Source organism: Falco peregrinus, chromosome Z (assembly GCF_023634155.1).
Source record: "Falco peregrinus isolate bFalPer1 chromosome Z, bFalPer1.pri, whole genome shotgun sequence".
In the NCBI taxonomy this organism is placed as follows: Eukaryota; Metazoa; Chordata; class Aves; order Falconiformes; family Falconidae; genus Falco; species Falco peregrinus.
In genome coordinates this window covers 44,914,079-44,932,677 of record NC_073739.1, presented here as the reverse complement: position 1 = coordinate 44,932,677, position 18,599 = coordinate 44,914,079, and the positions used below count along the sequence as shown (strand labels likewise).

At 38.0% G+C, this 18,599-nt stretch overlaps 1 protein-coding gene across 6 annotated transcripts in view; it reads right to left on the bottom strand.

Moving 5' to 3' along the window:
• PRUNE2 (prune homolog 2 with BCH domain) overlaps nucleotides 1–18,599 on the bottom strand; it is a 144,161-nt gene that overhangs the window by 16,595 nt on the left and 108,967 nt on the right. For all 6 annotated transcript variants that reach the window (XM_055791111.1, XM_055791113.1, XM_055791112.1 and 3 more), the window contains 3 exons: nucleotides 9,258–9,337; nucleotides 8,164–8,367; nucleotides 2,857–3,030 (listed from right to left, as the gene is read on the bottom strand). In XM_055791111.1, the coding sequence (XP_055647086.1) occupies nucleotides 2,857–3,030; nucleotides 8,164–8,367; nucleotides 9,258–9,337 (458 nt within the window). The remainder of the gene's footprint in view (nucleotides 1–2,856; nucleotides 3,031–8,163; nucleotides 8,368–9,257; nucleotides 9,338–18,599) is intronic.

The following is an 18,599-nucleotide window of genomic DNA, read 5'->3' as shown; positions in this document are numbered from 1 at the left end:
CCTATTTTCAGCACCTTCACCTTTAAGGAGTTTGACATGAAGGAATGTATTGTTCTTCTCAAAAGAAACAAAGAGCAAAGAACTTCACCTCCTACCCTCATCACTTAATACTACTCTGTTACATTTCCATCTTCTCAATAGACTCACATACTTTCAAAGAGACAGTACTGGTTTCACATATCCCATCCTAGCTCATCCCTTGGCTAAATCATAATAGAACAAAGCAGTCTTTCCCCCTCAGCTTTATAAACAGGGAAGAGATTTCCTTCCTTCCATAAATTTAAAAATCCTTAAAAGACTTTCAGGACAATTTATATCACGCTGCCATAAAGTAGCCTGTCCAGCTGGCTCAGAAGTTTGGCAGCAAAAGCACATTGTGACAGGTGTGTCCAATATATTACACAGCACAGTCTGCAGTTCATGTAAAGCAAAGTGATTATATGCAGATGCCACCTAAGAGCACACACAAGAAAAACCCACAAGTAAAACTAGGCCCCTTTTTCTTACACATGCTTGTAGACAAAGAACGCCAACTCAAGGCAAAAGTGCTTTTTAGTTCATCACTAGAAGCCAGAAAAGGTGTTTCCCCAAATTGTCAGTCAGCCTATGCAAAGAAGCAGATCTCTTAGAAATTTCTCTATTAACATACATGGAAGGCAACATCACACCTAGACTGCCCAGTCTACTGTCCCCTTTCCTATTTTGTGGCTACCATCTAGATTCTGCATTTGGTGTCATCTGTCATTTGACAGGGAGGAATGTTCAGTAGATCACTGAATAATCAAGAGATGCTTGACCTGACTTCCAATTACCTAATTTTAGCCAGAATCTGTTCTTAATCCTGAGGTTAAAGGGAAGACTGCTGGCCCTCTAAAGCACTCTGAATATACTAAAGTATTGCCAAAGGGAACATCATACAGAATAGGTCTAGCCACCACAACGCAGAAGCTGTTCAAGCTGCCCAAAGTTTTCCCATAACCCATACACCAAAATGATTTCGTTTCCACATCCTCAGTCTGCCACTCCATAAACACAGAGTTTAATCCAGTCCTTGACTTGCTTTGGTATGGCCAGATTTCAGGCAAACTTCCAATTTAGCCTGTGGTGGGTTGAAACTTACCACTACCCACCATTTGTTCTATAATGGGTAAGTTACTGACCAGCACCCATTCAAAAGCAAAGGAGATGTAACATTCTCTGTCTTAGATTTGAGCAATCTGACAAAACAATATGCCAGACACAAAATTTGAATCCCGATTATTTCATACTGGAAGTTGAGTTGAATGACCTAGACTCCCACTGGTAACTGTACATTATTATGTACTTCACAGCTGCCATCATAGATGTCTGCCACTGAAACCAGTCCTTGTTCAACAGTTAAGCAGTGCTCAATTAAGAGCTACTTTTCCACTCATGTGACTAGTATTTATTTTTCATAAAAGCTGGTATAAACGTATACATCAGCATCTAGTAGGAACTGTATGTGACAATTATCACCCGCAAGTGTACCTAGACTAGTTTACAGCATACAAAAAAATATATAAACAAACACCATTAGCAAGGCCTCAAAATATTTTATGTTTGTTTCCTAAATTACGCCATCTGTGTCTGTTTGCTAAACTGTGTCTGAAGTGTCATCACATTCATAAATCTTTGATGGTGGTGTTATAGTGGGAAAACGCTTGGAGGTTTAAATGTCTATCAATTCCGACTAAACTTTCTGCACACTGGCCACTGTGAACACCTGTAGACTTGCATTTAGCTGCTTTTAATGTAGGTGAGCAATTTGAGGACCACATCCTCAGGTAATATGATTAGCCAAAATGAATTTATGTCACCTTTACCAGATAGAGATTCAACAGTGCAAATATACTGGAAACATTAACCTTTAAATGAAGTTACAGATCAGCAGCACTGTGACAGAAGCAACCTCATACAAACTCACAAATCTTACTTCTGAGATGCTAAGTTACCTGCCTCGTTTTTTTCCGGATAGAACAATTCATCCTTAATACCTTAAGAGCTGGCAAACACTGCCCCCAAACATACAGAATCCAAAGACAATCTAAACCTGAGACACCAAGGAAACTACACCTAGAAAGCTTTGCTTCATTTTCTTCCTTCAATATCTACAGTAATATTTATCCTTTTGAATTAATGTATACAGAATTGTGCTAGTAACACCAGAGCTACAAAATCTCTGAGGAGGTTAGGGAGCAGATGAGCAAAGGAAACAATACAGCAAGCACATTAGGTCATTTTTCTACTTTAAATATTTTCTTTTATATGCTATTTGATAATAATTCACAAATTATGTGAAAAAAACATAAAACAGTTGCTGGTGAAATGCTAGCTACTGACAACTATAAATGGCAGAAAAACAACATCAGGAGCTTAGCCAAACTAACAGAAGCCTGAGCAAAAACTGTTTTCCTTCTTTTGCCACTGTACTTGTTCAGATCTCTGCACACACATACGCCATTGAGCAAATCACACACTGTACTTCCTCATGCAAAAGTTTTTGCCAAAATCCACACAAAGTTTTGGGGGTTTTTTTCCCCGTAGGACAAGTTTTTTCCTTGCTTTAAGACAGTTTTAGCCTACAATGATCAGATAGCTCCTGACAGACACATGTATATCAGTGTATTTATTGCTCCTGAAATTCCATTGTATTTAGAATACTCAGTAGTCACTGCCACACTGGATTGAAAGCTGGGTTGATTTCAGCCACGGCTGAAAAACAAACTCCCTCTCACATTGCCAGTGTGGTAACTGAACTAAAATAGAAAAAAATCATGCCCAATAAAGCATGGGGGTTTTTTTACAATCTAAAAAATGCATTCAGGGTTTTCCTACCTCCATGTGAAATGACCTTTTTGTAAGGTTCAATGACTTTCATATCAATTCTTTGTTCTTGCTCTCCAATAACCACTGTTCTCCATAACCTGTTGTCCTCTCGCTCCTCTTCAGCGGTGTACTCTGGAATTGATTCAGACTCCTGTGACGCTTCCTTAGTAGCAGTCTGCTCTTCTGAAAAATAAAATTGTATGTATTGCATCTTCCTGTAAAAGCTCTAAATATTTTTTCCTGTTACTTTTGAAATGGATGACTGAAACCAACTGGATTTTGACAGCACTGATATAAATAAGAGCAGAATTTAATCATCTAACAGTTAGTAAATGAGAACTTCTCATTTTTTATAATGAAATTTAATTTTTTTCAACATTATGACCATAAAAAGAACAGTAGGCAGAATACCACCAAAGGGGTTTTGCATCCAGTTACTAAAGCTGATTAGTTGCTCACCAGAAGTACCACACTGTAGGATTTTTAAAATCTTTGTGCTGCAGGTATGAGAACTATATTAAAAAGCAAAACATGGAATTAAAGTGAACACAGATGCTTTTTGTCTAGAGAGGAATTACCACAGAACTACATCTTATCAACTTTCTCCCAGTTTGTCTCCAATCTCTTCACATCTGGCACCAGCAAATATGAAGAACAGACATCTTCCTCTGCTTCAGTCATGAGATAATGCTGACCTCATATAAGCACAGTATTCGCCTCCCCCAAGGCCTTTAGGTTGAGGTTAAATACCAGTTCCCTCCCAGACATTAAGTGCAGAGCAGCCAGGCAATCTGGCTATTCATACCAGCACCCGTTAGGGAACAGGTACACGTAGTCCACAGACACAACGATCACAATAAATAAACTGTACAGCTGACAAGAGGCTATGAAGTCTCATAGCCCAGCCTCTCTGCTGGATGCTCTTAGTTTCAGAAAAGCTGTGAAGTAATTAAAAAAAACATATGTTTCCATCGCACACTGATGCCACGGCTCTTAACAAATTCAACTGCATTCCAGTTTTTCAAACTTAATGGCTGGTTAGAGAGAAAGTGACATGAAAAGTGATTCTGTCCACAGCTGGAATTATTTCATTTCCTCGTTCAGTTAGCGTTACAACATACTGATTTTCCCTGGGGGGCTGGGGGTGGGGTGGGGTGTGCGCAGCAGGAAGAAATCCCTCTTTTGTGCTATTATTCTTACTGAAGCACCTTTGCCATATGGTTGTGAGCATATTAGTATATCTTCATAGTAAAGATTCCATACATTTTATGCACTATACATGTTTGAAGTAAACAAAATCAACTTTTTTAAAGTATTATTCTGTCTCTGCAGTCATAACTAAGAGCAGAATTCAATCATAGAAGTCAGTAAGTGAGGTAATAGTAAACAAATACATGTGAGATACAAAATGACATATGTGTGTACATAGAAAGCTAATCAGACATCTTATTTGAAAATGCCAGAGATCTGAGAGTTAAACTAATTGACAAGAAGTGGTAAAGAACACAATGTTTCATAAAAGTCCTCAAACCTTGCTATACTGGTTTATCTTTGCATGCTTCTCTGATTAATGCTGCTTCTTGAACTACTCACACAAATGGAAGTACATGAGCCTTAAAACACACCAGTTTATCATAAGAATTAAATCAATTATCTTTATGAAATCCAGAATAAGACAGTACACTGTGTAGATACCACATATAGCTACACACACTGAACCTACAGGCATATACACATACATGTACTGACTTAATTTGTAAAACTGATTTCTGCATTAAAACCTATCAATAATTTTACTAACTGTTAGGAATATCAAATTCCTCAAAACACACAAAAAAGCTCTGAACTTTAAAAAAATATATATTAGGTTGAGCACACATTTATTATTATAGAAGAGCTAATTAAGTCTGAATTTCTGCTGCCACCTGTCTTATATTTTCTGTCCCTAATACAATGTATTATTAAGAAATAATATTGGCTGAAGGTCCCCTCTCTGAGGCAGATTCTCCCATGTGCAAAAAAGCTTAGTCTATCACCAATTTCCTTGCAAGATTCCAGCAGGCAGGAACTGGGTAAAGAAAGTACTAATACTTCATCTCCTGCCACGCTGCCTAGCTAGCCAATGAGTTAAAACCTTATTCAAGTCAAACTCTGTTGATAATGGAAACAGGAATGGAAGATACACACATGTATATAAGACATAACTACATAAGTCTTTTTTCCTTAGGAACAGCAAATAAAGGGAGTTTGAGGAGATCTAAGGTCAGGAAGAAGAACAGACTGCAAAAGGTTATATTTTTTCAAGCGTACTATTTCAAATCAGTTCAACAGTTGCTGCTCAGTAGATTATATATTGTGGACCTGAAGTATGTATTCATGCCTTCTCAGGGTACAATGCTCACTACATTTAATAATATACTTAACATTCAGTTCTAAAATACCACATATTCCATGACATTGGAAATAAGCTTACAAAATGCATAACTCTGCTCCCTCCAAACCTAGATATCTTAATGCAATTTTGTATGATATTTTCTAAAGGTACCATGGGAAACAATATGAAAACTATATGCATGCAGTCAAGCTATGCAAACTTTGAGAGGCCACCACAAAGTGGTCCATTACTTTAAGGATGATCCCCATGGGATGCTATTACGCAGCTCAGGTGCTCTCAGAGTAGACAGAAGGGATTATCAGAACAGCCTAGGGAACTGCCTAGTCAGCTGGTTCCTCAGAGGGTAGAATGAGCATGGCTGAGGGGAAATGCCAGTATTAGCAGGTAGAACAACTTTAGTGAAAAGAGGCTGGGCTAGGTAACTGGCAGACTAATGCTGAAATTGTATTTGGGTTTTGATATCTTTTTTGGTGGTGAAACTGCAAATGATGAAAAGTAACTAAAAGAGAGCCTGATAAAACTTACAATGCTGAAATTGGCCAAATGAATCATTTTGACATAGAAATGGTATTAGATCATTTCTTCCTGAAAAAGTGGCCCCAGCAGGGGCGGGGGGGGGGGTGCAGGGGGGTGCAGGGGGGTTCTGTAAATACCGGGGGCCGGACTGAGGACCCTGGGGGGCCGTATCTGGCCCGCGGGCCGTAGTTTGAGGTCCCCTGGCCTAGAGTATTCATTTTGCAGAGAAAGAGGCACCAGTGTGAAATTCAGAAAGGAAATAAACAGCTGCAGACAAAATAATAAACACTCTTACTTTACAAATAACCCTGCTTTGGGGAAGACCTTCATCTATACGCCCGTATGGTTTTCAGAAGTGCAATTTTTATGTCAACTTGTGGTCTGACCTCTGGAGGAAGGAGATACTGTCGGTTAGATTCTGTCTGTGTTGTAAAAGCCTCGTTGCAGCCTACTAGTTTGTTTGTGCTGCAACATCAACTAATATAATAATCATAAAAAGCTCATTTCTAAAAAAGTTCTGAAAGAGAATGTTTAAACAAAGTATTAGTGACAAAAGTCTTCCTGTGAAACCGATGATGAACCAACCCTAAACAAGTCAGGTGCTAATTTAAGACAAGTACTTCAGTATTTCTGCTCTCATTTTCTTGCACGTTGCAGTTGTGATGATTCTTCATCATTTTAAGCAAATGGGTTTCAGTATTTCTTGTATTACAGAGCTATCAGTTTACCAATGATGAGGTGGACCCCTGAATCATGACAACAGTCTTGCCTTCTTTCCTCAGTTGCCTTTCACAGTACAAATGGACTGTCACCAGTCTGAGCATGACAAGCTAAAAATCACTGTTCTCTACAGTCTCAACAGCTACATGCTCTCAGGAATTCCTTCCCTGGGTTTGGCACCAGTTAGAAACACTGATCTGTGTGAGATCGTGAGTGCTGGTAACAGCAAAGTGCATAGTGGTTAACAGTAGAGTGACAGAAACACAAACGTAACAAAGGCTATTTACGATGCAATTAAACCATTCTGCCCTAGTTCTGTGACTACTCTTAGCTATGATTCATGTAATATACACAGCCACTAATTTTATTGCTGGCTTATTGTGATAAAATGATTTTTTTTTTTCCTTTTCTACCCTCTGTTCCTGGCTCATCTAAGTGGAGGGCATTTTGCCAATTAAGTATGTAAAAAAAATAATCAAATGACACAACTGCAAAAACATCACCAAAACCACAGGCACCTTGAGTCCTTCACCTTGAGGAGCTTGGGGAAGCTTGTGCAGTTTTAGCAATTGAATGAATTACCACATTTAGAAAGCAGCAAAAAAAAGCTTAAGAGGAATGCTTGACAGAAATACAACTGCCACCAAAATCACTGGAGTTTAATGTATTTACTGTAGGGCTTAAATGCCAGTTCCACTCTGTTCCACTGTAGACAGATTTTTGCTCACACAGTGGTTACACAACAGTCTAAAACTGCAAGTGCACACTGCTCTAGTGTAAGCGTGTGTGTTAGTTTTAAGCTTTGCTACAAAACATTCTAACCATCAAACAACACACCACTCTACTCTGCACCTATCCATAAGGCAATCTGCTTTCTAGTAAGAAGTGACATTAAAGACACTCATGCATGATTGAGTATGCTCAAAAGCGCATACAATTTTTAAATCATAGTGACCTCACTAGCAACAGAGAATTTAAATGCAAGGGGAAAATGCAGTTTAAATTGATGCATTTTAAAAGTTTCTGTTGTAAATTGTAAAACGGTCACACTCATTTTCCCCTCAATTATCTCATGTAAAACTTTTTACACCATGTGAAAGAAAATCATTAATATGCAAAGGAAGAGTGAAGTATCCATTGCACACTTCAGGGTGTATCTATACAACTGGCCCTGCTGAGAAAGCATATTTACATCAGTGAAATGAGGAATTCTGTTGTTCCATCACCCAGGCTAGCTTTATCATGCCACACTGATGTAACTGTAATCCAGAGCTGGACAGACCTGCATGAAGGTGCAGTTAGCTATAGTGCTCTCTACAACAAGCAACTGCTTTCCATTAGCTTTAGCGTTCTCTACAACAAGCAACTGCTTTCCCCTTCTTGATTACTTTTTTCAGACAAGTCCCATGGTACTGGACAATGACAGGACTTTGAATTTGATTCTCTCTAGGTAGCTATTCTTATTTTATTTGATCAGCTGTACCATGTCTTTCTGTACTCCACATTAGTAGAAATGTATTAGTTCACACAGGGGAAGAAAGGTTAAGAAAAAGCAGACAAAAATATTGGGATGCTTAGCATTAACTCACATGCTTAAACTGTATTCATAGTCTGACAGACATGAGACTGATCATGTAAGCAGTAAAGAAACAGATGAACTCTACGTTTATAATCTACAACATTACCTTGCCCAGTGTATTCAAAAGAGTCTGCTTCATCAGGCGTGTCAAGGTCATCTACATTGATGTCAATTTCATCTGGTGTATCCAAATTATCATCAGAGAGAAAAACAGACCCGTCACTGTGGTCCAAAGAGAGATTGATATTTGGAGCAGCGAGCTTTATCCTTCTGGGACGGGAACGATTAAGATCAAGAGAATTGGGAGGTTCTGGAGAAAAAAAAAAAAAAGAGAGGAGGAAAAAACTTTATCTCCTCATCTCCCAGATACTTAAGAATCATACTCAAACACACTGGGACAGATCAATTTTAGTAACATCAAGCAGTTTAAGATTACCCAACATAAACCACAAGTATCAACATTAATGTTTAAAGAAATCAACATCAACAGGAATGGTAGATTTAGCTGGGAGCTCTTCAATAACAGGAAACCCAGATTCACTTTTTTGCCATCAAACAAGAATCGAGCCTTGGACATGCTCTGACCCACAATATTTAAGAATTTAAAGAGCAATATATAAAATGAGTTACGAACCAAGACGTTGCTGGATCCTGGAAAAATTCGTATGAATGAAAATCCCCTGTAAATACTTGTTTTCTTATGCACTTGGTGCTATTTGAATGGTGCCAATTTGCAAGGAGCTGTGTCTACAACAGCTTATTCAATACAGGGACGGGAAAAAAAACAACTCGGAGTTTCTTAATCAGTCTTAAATAAAAGAAGTCTTCAACAGGCAAAAGCTAGGCATGGCTTTGCCCCTTGCCACTGCATTGTGTAGCACATTTCAAGCTGTTCTGTCTGAAGTACTCTAACGCTAATTTAGTTCACTTAGATAGTAGTCAAGTATGAGATAAATAACAGACACTATTTAAACTTCATGAGGACTAAATGAGTGATGACAACAATGTACAAGAGAAAATGGCACACTACAATTATCCTTTCTCAAGTGAAGAAGAAAATAAACTAAATAAAGCGAACTTAGCATTCTTCTTATTAATGCTGAATGGATTTGTACCAACACGGAAACATCCTTCTCACTGCATAATTAAATGCCAAGGGGAAAAAGTATAATTAAGAAAATGAGTAACAGCTTTTCTCACCAGGTCTCATCTCTGCAGAACTGGGGCTTAGTATATCCTCAGCAAGGGGGCTGTCCATTCCTACATACACTTGTGCCAACCTGAGAGGTAAAAGACAAAGCAAAATCTTGAAGAGATGCACGGGTTGACCTTGCTATCAATGCAGCTAATGTGATCTCACAGGGAACTGAAATCTTCCTCAACATAACCAGTTCAAAGGTCTGATCACAAATTTATGTGAGAAAGGAACACAGCTGTTGTAATTCTACTGTGCCATTCTTACCACTTATTTATGCCACATCTGTAGAGCCTTTGGAAACTATAGGTCACACAGTCACTTTTACTTGGATCACGACGTAGCACTGAATAACAACAGGCTGGAAAACAGCAATGTTTCTCATTTTATACAAATTAAGCTGGTCTTTAGTCATCTGGCAAAATAGACACGTCATTGCAGGGGGCTTCAGCTACTCTGCAAACTACATAGTTTAAGAGTTCCGTAATGTTATTTTCATTGCTGCACATACAGCTACTGTATAGCAAACTTATAGATCATGAGTGGGTTTTTTCATTCTTCTGATATTATTTCTGCTTTAGAGCAATTCTGACCCAAATCAGTCATTTTGTAATAATGAAACAGCTGACGTCCTGCATTGAAAGAGTACAAAAAGCGCAAGAGTGAGATCCAAAACCATGTTACAGATTTTTCAGGTAAAATGTTGCAAAATACCCTACCTAGACTATTTTTAGGCAGATATACAAAATTACATTTAACATACCTACATAAGACAAGTAAAAGGCATGAAATGGTGAAAATAACAAAGGTCATTGAGCATTTAAAGCAAATTAACTTGAACTGTTCTCATGTCTATTTACTAATGAAGCATTTTACAAAATGCTTGCTGGGAGGATGGTTCAGCTGCAGATAGGAAACAACATTTTACATTTTCAGGACACTCTTGACACCTTCCAAAGTATTTGCACTAAAATATGCATGTGTTACCCCAAAAATGCTTCATTTATTTTATCAAAATAATTATAATTTTTTTTTTAATATTCCTGTTCTGATTTTTCTTACCCCCCACAAAAGCTGAAGAACAGAAAATTTTTATGGCTTTGATTAACAAAGTGGTGATGAGATCATAGAAGGCCCTTTTCCCTGCCACAGCATGAGCTAGCTCTGTTCTGAATGATTCAGCTAAATGTGCCTGAATAAGATTGGCTTGTTGCTCCTCCAGTCTCTTCCTACTCTCACTTTCCCCATAAGGGCTACCCTCATTATTTTACTGTGTGCTGAGAAAAGACTCCTCTGGCCAATCATTGCATCAGAGTATGAGTATAGCTTTTGTGACTTCTTGTTAATTTCGTATCCCTTTACATATAATCTCTACAGGTAGACCTGCCTGAAGCAAGCCAAAGGCTTCACTGTGCTTGAAGTTGCAAAAGATCTTTACCTCAAGCCCCATACCATCAGATTCCCAGAATTCTTAATACAGACAGGCAAACTAGTCTACTCCTGCTTCTCCAGTGAAGCCACAGAGAATACAGACAATATAAAGCTAGGGTCAAACATGTTTGTGCTGCTCAAGTCAGGAAAAGGCCTTGCATCTCAATAAAAACAGACACGTGCTAATCTTGCTAATTATACTAGATTAATCCCCACATACCGTAGAGTAAATCCTTCACAAATACATATTAACTACTTAATGATTTCTACAAAGCACACCAATTCTGGTATATATTTAAATAGTGTCAAATAAAGCTTGAAATATTCTTTCTCTTTGGAGACACAATAGAAAAGTAAAGAAATTTGGTCAAAGTATCCTGCTCATGAATAAAACTAATGGCACAAATTGTCTGTAATGTACCATTTAATTTTTTTCTGTTCTCTAGCGTCATCTCTGTTCAGAAGCTGTATAGAAAACTGATACACAGAATACTACCGCAATTTACTTAATAAGTCAAAGACTCTAGTGGCTTATTTACATTTTCTTTGGTGTCTGTTCAATTCATGGTAAAGTATGTGTAATAAAGTTAATTTATTAATCTGAATTTAGCAGAGACAAATCTGAATTCTAACAAAGCACTGTATCAGCCAAATAAGGTAAGAAATTGTAGTAGTGAATACAGTGTGGGGAAAGGATGAAAACTTCTAATCCATTTTAAATTCAGGTAAGATTTTATTTGGGGCTTTATTAACCTTTCCAAATGCAAAACTACAGAAAGTTCTCAGGTTAAAGTGGCTCTAATCAGATGATGACAGGTGTTCAAGGGTGTATAGTTTGGCTGGACAGAACACGGTTTTGATACTAACATAAACCATTCACTTATAAAATCTCTTACAGCCTTATCACACAAAATGGCATCAATTACTTACTCAACAAGCTTCAGAAATCACTGCAGGAAATTATCTGAAAGGAAATGCTCTTCTTTCAAGTTGTGTCAAGAGTAAACTATAGGAGGACAGTGAATTTTAAGACTTTCTGTATTAAAAAGACAGTATTCTATGCAGCAAGACTGTAAAAACCAGCAGAAAGAAGATCATCATCTCCTCTGTATAAGAGCGTAAGAGTTTTGTATACTCTACGCCTACAGAAACAGTGACATTTATCATCTGAAAAAAAAGCAATTTTTCACAAGTAATTGATTCAGAAATTTTAGAGTTGCCTACAATTTTTGTTATGCCTAGGACAGAATTATCCAGAGTCATGATACCTCTAGGATTGCCTTGACTGCTTTTCCCCCTGTGGCATCTTTATCTTTGGGTTTTTTTTTAAATGCATATGTACTTGGAGCTGGCATTGCTGCCTTCTCTAGAATCTCATGCTTTCATGACATAGATTTGAAATGTTTTTCTCCTTTCAGTAGGACCATTAGAGCTGTGTTATACCAGAATTTTGTATTACAGTTGTGTTTACAAGAATGGTACATTTCTAGGGGACTGAAAGACAAATCTGCTTCATTTCCTTTTGTTTGAATTTCTGGTGAAATACAGCTACTGCTACAGGCAATATACTCAAAAAATACCCCTCCCTTAGGGATTACAAGAAAACAGCATCAGAATTTTTCTGAGAATCTCTACCTTTATTTTGATGGCAGTGTTCTTAATGTCAATAAAGCATACTGTTCATATTGCAATATTCAGTTTAGGAAGCAAGAGTCTGTGGTCCTGAAAGATCTGGGACAGAGCAGGCAGTTATGAATCAGCTCAAGCCCAGTTCACAAAAGCATTGCTAACGCAAGGTTATCCATTGTACTGTCAACACATAAAAGATGGTATCACCTTTTGGAATTTTTTTAGCCAAGATTAGATTTCTTTTTTTTTTAACTTCTATAACTTCTCTTTTTAATTGTGTCAGGTTCTCATTTACTGTCAAATAAACAGCCAACAGGCTTTTCAGGGAAGAGAGTCTAACTCTGGAGTTAAGTCATATTTTTCCAGATCCCTTAAGCTTCACCCAAACACATTAAAGATTCCTTGCCAGACATACCTACTTTGTTCAGTTAAAGTTCATATTTTTTAAAAGCTATAGTTAATATTTTTCCAGTCATCTATTAATAGGCAATACAGGCATCTTTCAAATCTGATGGATTTAGAAAGACAATCACAGAGCACGGCTTCTGTGACATTGTACCTCAACATACGGCTCCAGACTCCTCATCAGTGTGAGAATGAGGGAGTTTTCTACAGACATAGCTCCACATTTTCTGACGAATTTTGAGAGCATGCTATGCCAAGCAGCTCAGCACCTTGCAGAGGTATTTTTGGCTGTGCACAAGCTCTCAAGAGATCTCAGCAGGAACACTAGTAAAGGAAGATGGACTCCAGAACTTAAGCAACTGAATTAAGCAATTTCCTGCTCTTCCTTTCCCACGGACTACTTCACACACTTCCAGAATTCTGGCTTACAAAATTCCTTGCCTTCCATGCTGGTGCAACTGATGCCATGGACGATGTGGCCAAAAGTATTAGAAAAAGAAAACAACTTTTTTTTCCTCCCCTTTTAATGAATGCTCCTTATTGAAGAAGTAAATTAACTTACTTTAGAAAGCTCCATTCTAATCAGGTATGATTTACTGGAATAAAAGAAATATCTTTCACTCAAAACAGAGGTCAAAGTCAAACTTTTTGTGTCGTAAATGACTTCTTTTATGTGGTACACAGAGCAGTCATTTAAGGATCAGCTGCACTGGGAATCAAGTTACTGCATATTTGCTTTGATAATTCAAGTTTACATACTTGTTCAGAAGTAGCTAAAAAAACCAGTTTCTCCAAGGTAGATCAGAGACAGATACTGAACTCTTATGAAAGAGGAGAGAGTGGAGGCTGAAATCCTTTCCTTGCTCTTCTTGACTCAGACATACTTACAGCTCAATGAATTAATAATCTTAGTGCCCTCTCAAATCAGTGTTTCTCAGAATGAAAGTTATCCTTCCTGACTTTTCTAGGTACAGCAGCATTCTGCTATTTTGGAAAGAGCAGCTCTAAATATTCACAGCAATATGTCATTATCCCTATGGGCTGTGCTGCCTCACCCTTGTGTCATATCTGACATATCACCAGTTTCCCAAGCTGCTCTGCAGCTATTTATAAAGAAGTTAATTTCTTTAGTCTAAAGTGAATAATCTCTCCAATGGGTTGCTCTGAATGAACACCTATAACCTGCAAAAGAGAGTAACATTAACCCAACAGTGCCAGTCACTTTCTAAAGTGAATCCCTCCAACCCATCAGAACTTGCTCACTAGCCAGACTCTGAATTGTACACTTTCCAGGCTTCTGTACTCACCAACACAAAAGCTTTATCTGCACTGGATCCCACAACTGCCACTTTTCCCAGCTAAGTAAATCACATTTCTTCCATGCTGTTCCCTCTATGCACAGATATACTTTTACACTTAATTTTTCACAAGATGTTGAAGGTTTTTATAAAGTTTCAAAGCATCATTAGTAAAAGGAATGACATGGATAAAATCACCTCAGCTCATCCTAATACATGCTTGTTTTGGAAACTAAATGGGAGGAGAGGAGAAGAACTACAATGAAAAGGTTATTTAAAGACTAGACATCTGGCTTTTTTCATATTCTCAAATTCCACATGTTACGCAGGTACACTCTGGTCTTGGATGAAATGAAAGTCCTGCTTATAGCCCACTGTCTCACTGTTTTGCAGTGCAAAAGTGAGCTGTTTTGAGGAAGAACACATGAACCGTCAAATTTTAGATACAAAATCAAGGTAAGGGAACTTCAGTTCCTCCTTGAATCACTTTTGCAGAACACAGGCAGCACAGAGCGCTCTTCCTTTGAACCCTTTCCATCCCTGCCCCATAACACTGCCTTTATGCAAGGGGAGACCAGGAAAGGAGAAGTGAGAACTTGATGGATTGGACATGACAGTACTGTATTTTCCTTGAAAGGTATGAAAAAACCCTTGGTGTATATCCAGTAATACCTGTCCACTGACCTTCAGTGTAGCTGCATCTGAAAGTGCCCTTAGGACTAAGCAGGGTTAAGTGTTTTGCTAGGTCAACACCAGAGTACACAGAACCTTCTGTAAGCCCATCCCTGGCCTTTTCGCTGCCAGAGGCAACCTACTGATGGCTCTCACACCATTTTGATTACTCCACGTAGAGACTGTCTAACGTTTTGGACAAAATGAGAATGCTGCTCTTTCATACTCAGAAGCAATAAAGAGCCTCTAAAGTGGAGTCTAAAGCAAATCTTCAAGCACTCCACAAATCAGAATTTACATCAAGGAAGAGTTGACACAAAGTGTTTTCTTAATTGCTATATTCCGCTTTAGTTTACAATTCCATGCTTCAGAAATGTGTACAAATTTAAAGGCAAAATATCTCACCAAATAGCTGACTTATAAGGGGTGTTTTGCTATCATTCATCTCTGTAGGTACTCCAACATTCACCTCACCTGATACAAAAGAATAGCAAAACCCATTCTGTCATCATGATTAAACACTTGACATATTATTCCATTTTTAGAACAGAAACTGTTTTGCATTTATATCCAAATAAAACATCTTTCCCTTTCATTCATGTGTTATATATGTGTGCTCTGAGCTTGTGGCTTGTATTTCTGTTCAGATGCTACAACAGTATGTTCTGCCTACTTTCTGAAATCATTACTCTTTTTTTGGAGGGTTTAGAAAAGACAGAATATAGTCATTCTGTCCTTTGTTTTAAATAGAGGATGGTTCTTCTGGTTATAGATGCAACTCCATAAACTATAACCGAGATGTGTTATTTCAGAGACCTTTAATGCTAATGGACTAATTACAAAGCCTAATTTAATGTGCATGTATTTGCATTTTGATGTTTATCATCCATGTAAGATGGGTAGAAATGTTCTGCAAGCAAAGTCAGAAAACTGATGGACAGACTTCAGTATCAACTGTGTCTATAGTCAAAAGGAGATGCTATAGGAAATAAAGTGTTAGTATAAAGTTGAAATAAAACCTAACAAAATATGGGCTTTACTATGAAGAACATTTGATGAAAACACACAGAAAGAAACAGAGAGAGAAGCCAAGAACATTGATCCCCAAAACCCCAACTGGATTCTGCACTAAAAGAAGTCTTCCATTAGCAAATGCACACGCTAAAAACAACCCCCAAAATTATTTCCTAGAACTAGTCTTTTGCTACAAAATTTCCAGACAATAAATAAAAATTTCTCCAGTTACCTATTCAGAGATAAAGGAGACTGCAATGTGAATTTTTTTGGTTCAGCAGAAGTAATGATCCCTAAACTGTAGCAGAGTATGCAACAAATCAAAGTGACATACACTGTGCAGGATTCAGTGAATATTAGTCAGAGACTATGCTTCAACTACATCCACAAGCCAAGTAAATAAGCATATTGGAAGGAATCCACTCCAGGGTATCTGAGACTGGAAAGAAGTCCTTGCTTTTACTTACAGCTGTGTAAAATAATCATAATGTATACAGGTGACTTGTAAAAATGGATTAGTTTTATAGCCTCCTGAAAGGTCTATTTAGCAACCATATGGTAGTATACTAAATTAACTGTGCTTCTTTTGCTATTTATTTGGTAGCTCTTAATCACAAATTAGTTCAGGAAAAAAGTCTATAGACCAATCACTGGAATTTATGCATAGCATGAGACATTCAATCCCACCTCTAGATGGAAACCAAAAAAACCCTCCCCAAAAACCTGTATGTGGTGCTTTGTTTGACCCAAAAGCTTTATTAATTAACCAAACATCTGTGCACATGTTAATGAATTGCTGCATACTGCTGTGCAGTAGACAAATACATGATGATATTCCCATTCTACAGAAAAACATGCCACTTTGACAGTCATGAAATAATCCATTGCTAAAATTTAGTAAAAGTCCTAACTTCCTAGTTTTTCCACATTTCACTGTTCAGATTTAAAGCTTCTTCTACTGATTATACAGTTACTTGTTTTCCATTTGCTGATTTTTTTACTCCATATTCAGCATCAAAGTTGGATGAAAAAGTTAGGCATGTCTGTAAAAGGTAATATTCTTTCTGTAGGAAAATCCTGTATTCTAGCCAGATCTAAATTATTTGCGTTTCAGTATGTTAACAGAAAACATGTTAAAACTCTCACTATGGATCACTGGTTAGTTTTTTAACCATTCTTTATGAGAATGTTTCCTAGTCTCCAATTCTCCAATCAAATTTGGTGTTTAGTATCTGTTAAGCTAGCCATCATTTTCCTTGTTCCTCTTCTTAAATCTATACTATAAGCCTAAATTTTATCCATGTAGCCACTCATTTTAGTAGGCTCTCCTGTCTGCTCTTACCAGTTTAAGACTGTTAAAATATAAAAGCTGCTATTCTTAAGCACAGGCTGCTGGCTTTCACTGCTGGTACGCAGTCACAGGCAGCCTGTCCTGACTCCCTGCCAGCTCCCTTCCTGTGTCCCAGCACAAGAGAAGTAGGCAAAGCCAGGGAAGGATGCAGAGAGCCATGGAAGGACAAATCTAAGTAAATAAAATGAGTGTTACTGGGATTTGCTAGGCTATTTCAGCAACCTTACGCATATGTCCATGGATGAGGAAGGCTTATGGAAGGAATCCAGGGCTCCAGGCTTTGATTTTCTGTGACTTCCAGCCATATGAGATAAAGGCGTCTCAATATAGAATGAGGGAAATTGGATTTAAGTCCCAAATCTAGATGTCTTCTTGCAATGGGGTTTTAGGAATGCAAGCCAGGCTGATCCTGCCTGCAGCAGATTCCAGAGTCCCCAGAAGTCTCTTCTTAGGGGGTTATTACCAGCAGGTCATAGGATGCGACAGTAAAGAGAGTGCAACCCCATAACAACTATTTAATACCTTATCTTGTCCTTTTTCTGCATCTTCAAACATTATTAACTGTGCATGATTCAAACACCACCCTAGCCACAGGACAACCAGTCCCTCCTGGTACTTTTCAGAGCTGTTAATCACCAGAGTATTTGGCATTTCCAAACATTTTTTGGTACACCAGACCTTGGAAAACAGTTTTATGAGTTAAAGACAAGGAATAAATTGACTTTGAGAGTATCCATTAATTGTGAGTTCCTGATACTTCGGGGTTTTTTTCTGAACATGTAGCATTTTATATTATCATCTCTAGGCCATTACTGATCTGATGACTAGCTGCCACTGAAAGACTGGCACAGTCAGACCCCTCTGGCTTCACTATGGCATCCAGAAAAAGAACAAATCAGACAGGGGTCAGAGGAGGAGTACACGTGCAATTCAAACAGCTGCTGGCTCCTAGTAACCCACCACATAGCAACTGGACACAGAGAGAAAACACTTATGTGCGGCACTGTTATCTGACTGTACCCACAAAATAGCACTGTCTCCAAATATGCCACTTACAGTGGAGTGTAGAACCTGCTAGGCATTTCCTAGTATTACCATTTTAATAATATCCTCTTAACTCAGTATTTTGTGTGCAAAAGCAGGTAGAGAGTAAGAAGGTAGAAATAACATGCTACTTGGCATCTATTGCTCTGCTTTGGTGTTGTATTCACACATCTACCACAAGGTCTTCTCCCCAGAGCAGGGGCTCTCTTCTGTTATGTGCTTAACTTAATGCTCCTTAATCTTTACTGAGCCAGTGGAAAATTACCAGAATTCACAGAACTTGGGGAGCCTGTATGATTGGTGCTCTTCCATCAATGCTGGAAGATCACGAGGTCTGGAAGCAAGCTATGTAGGTTCGGAGCTTTACTAATATTTAGAAGGCTTGTTTAAATTTACCTGTTCTCTCTGCTCTTAATAAAGGTTGTTAATATGCTACAAATAACATCTAGATTACCTGTTAACAACCACTGTTCAACAAACTACAAATACAGTAAGGTAATGTA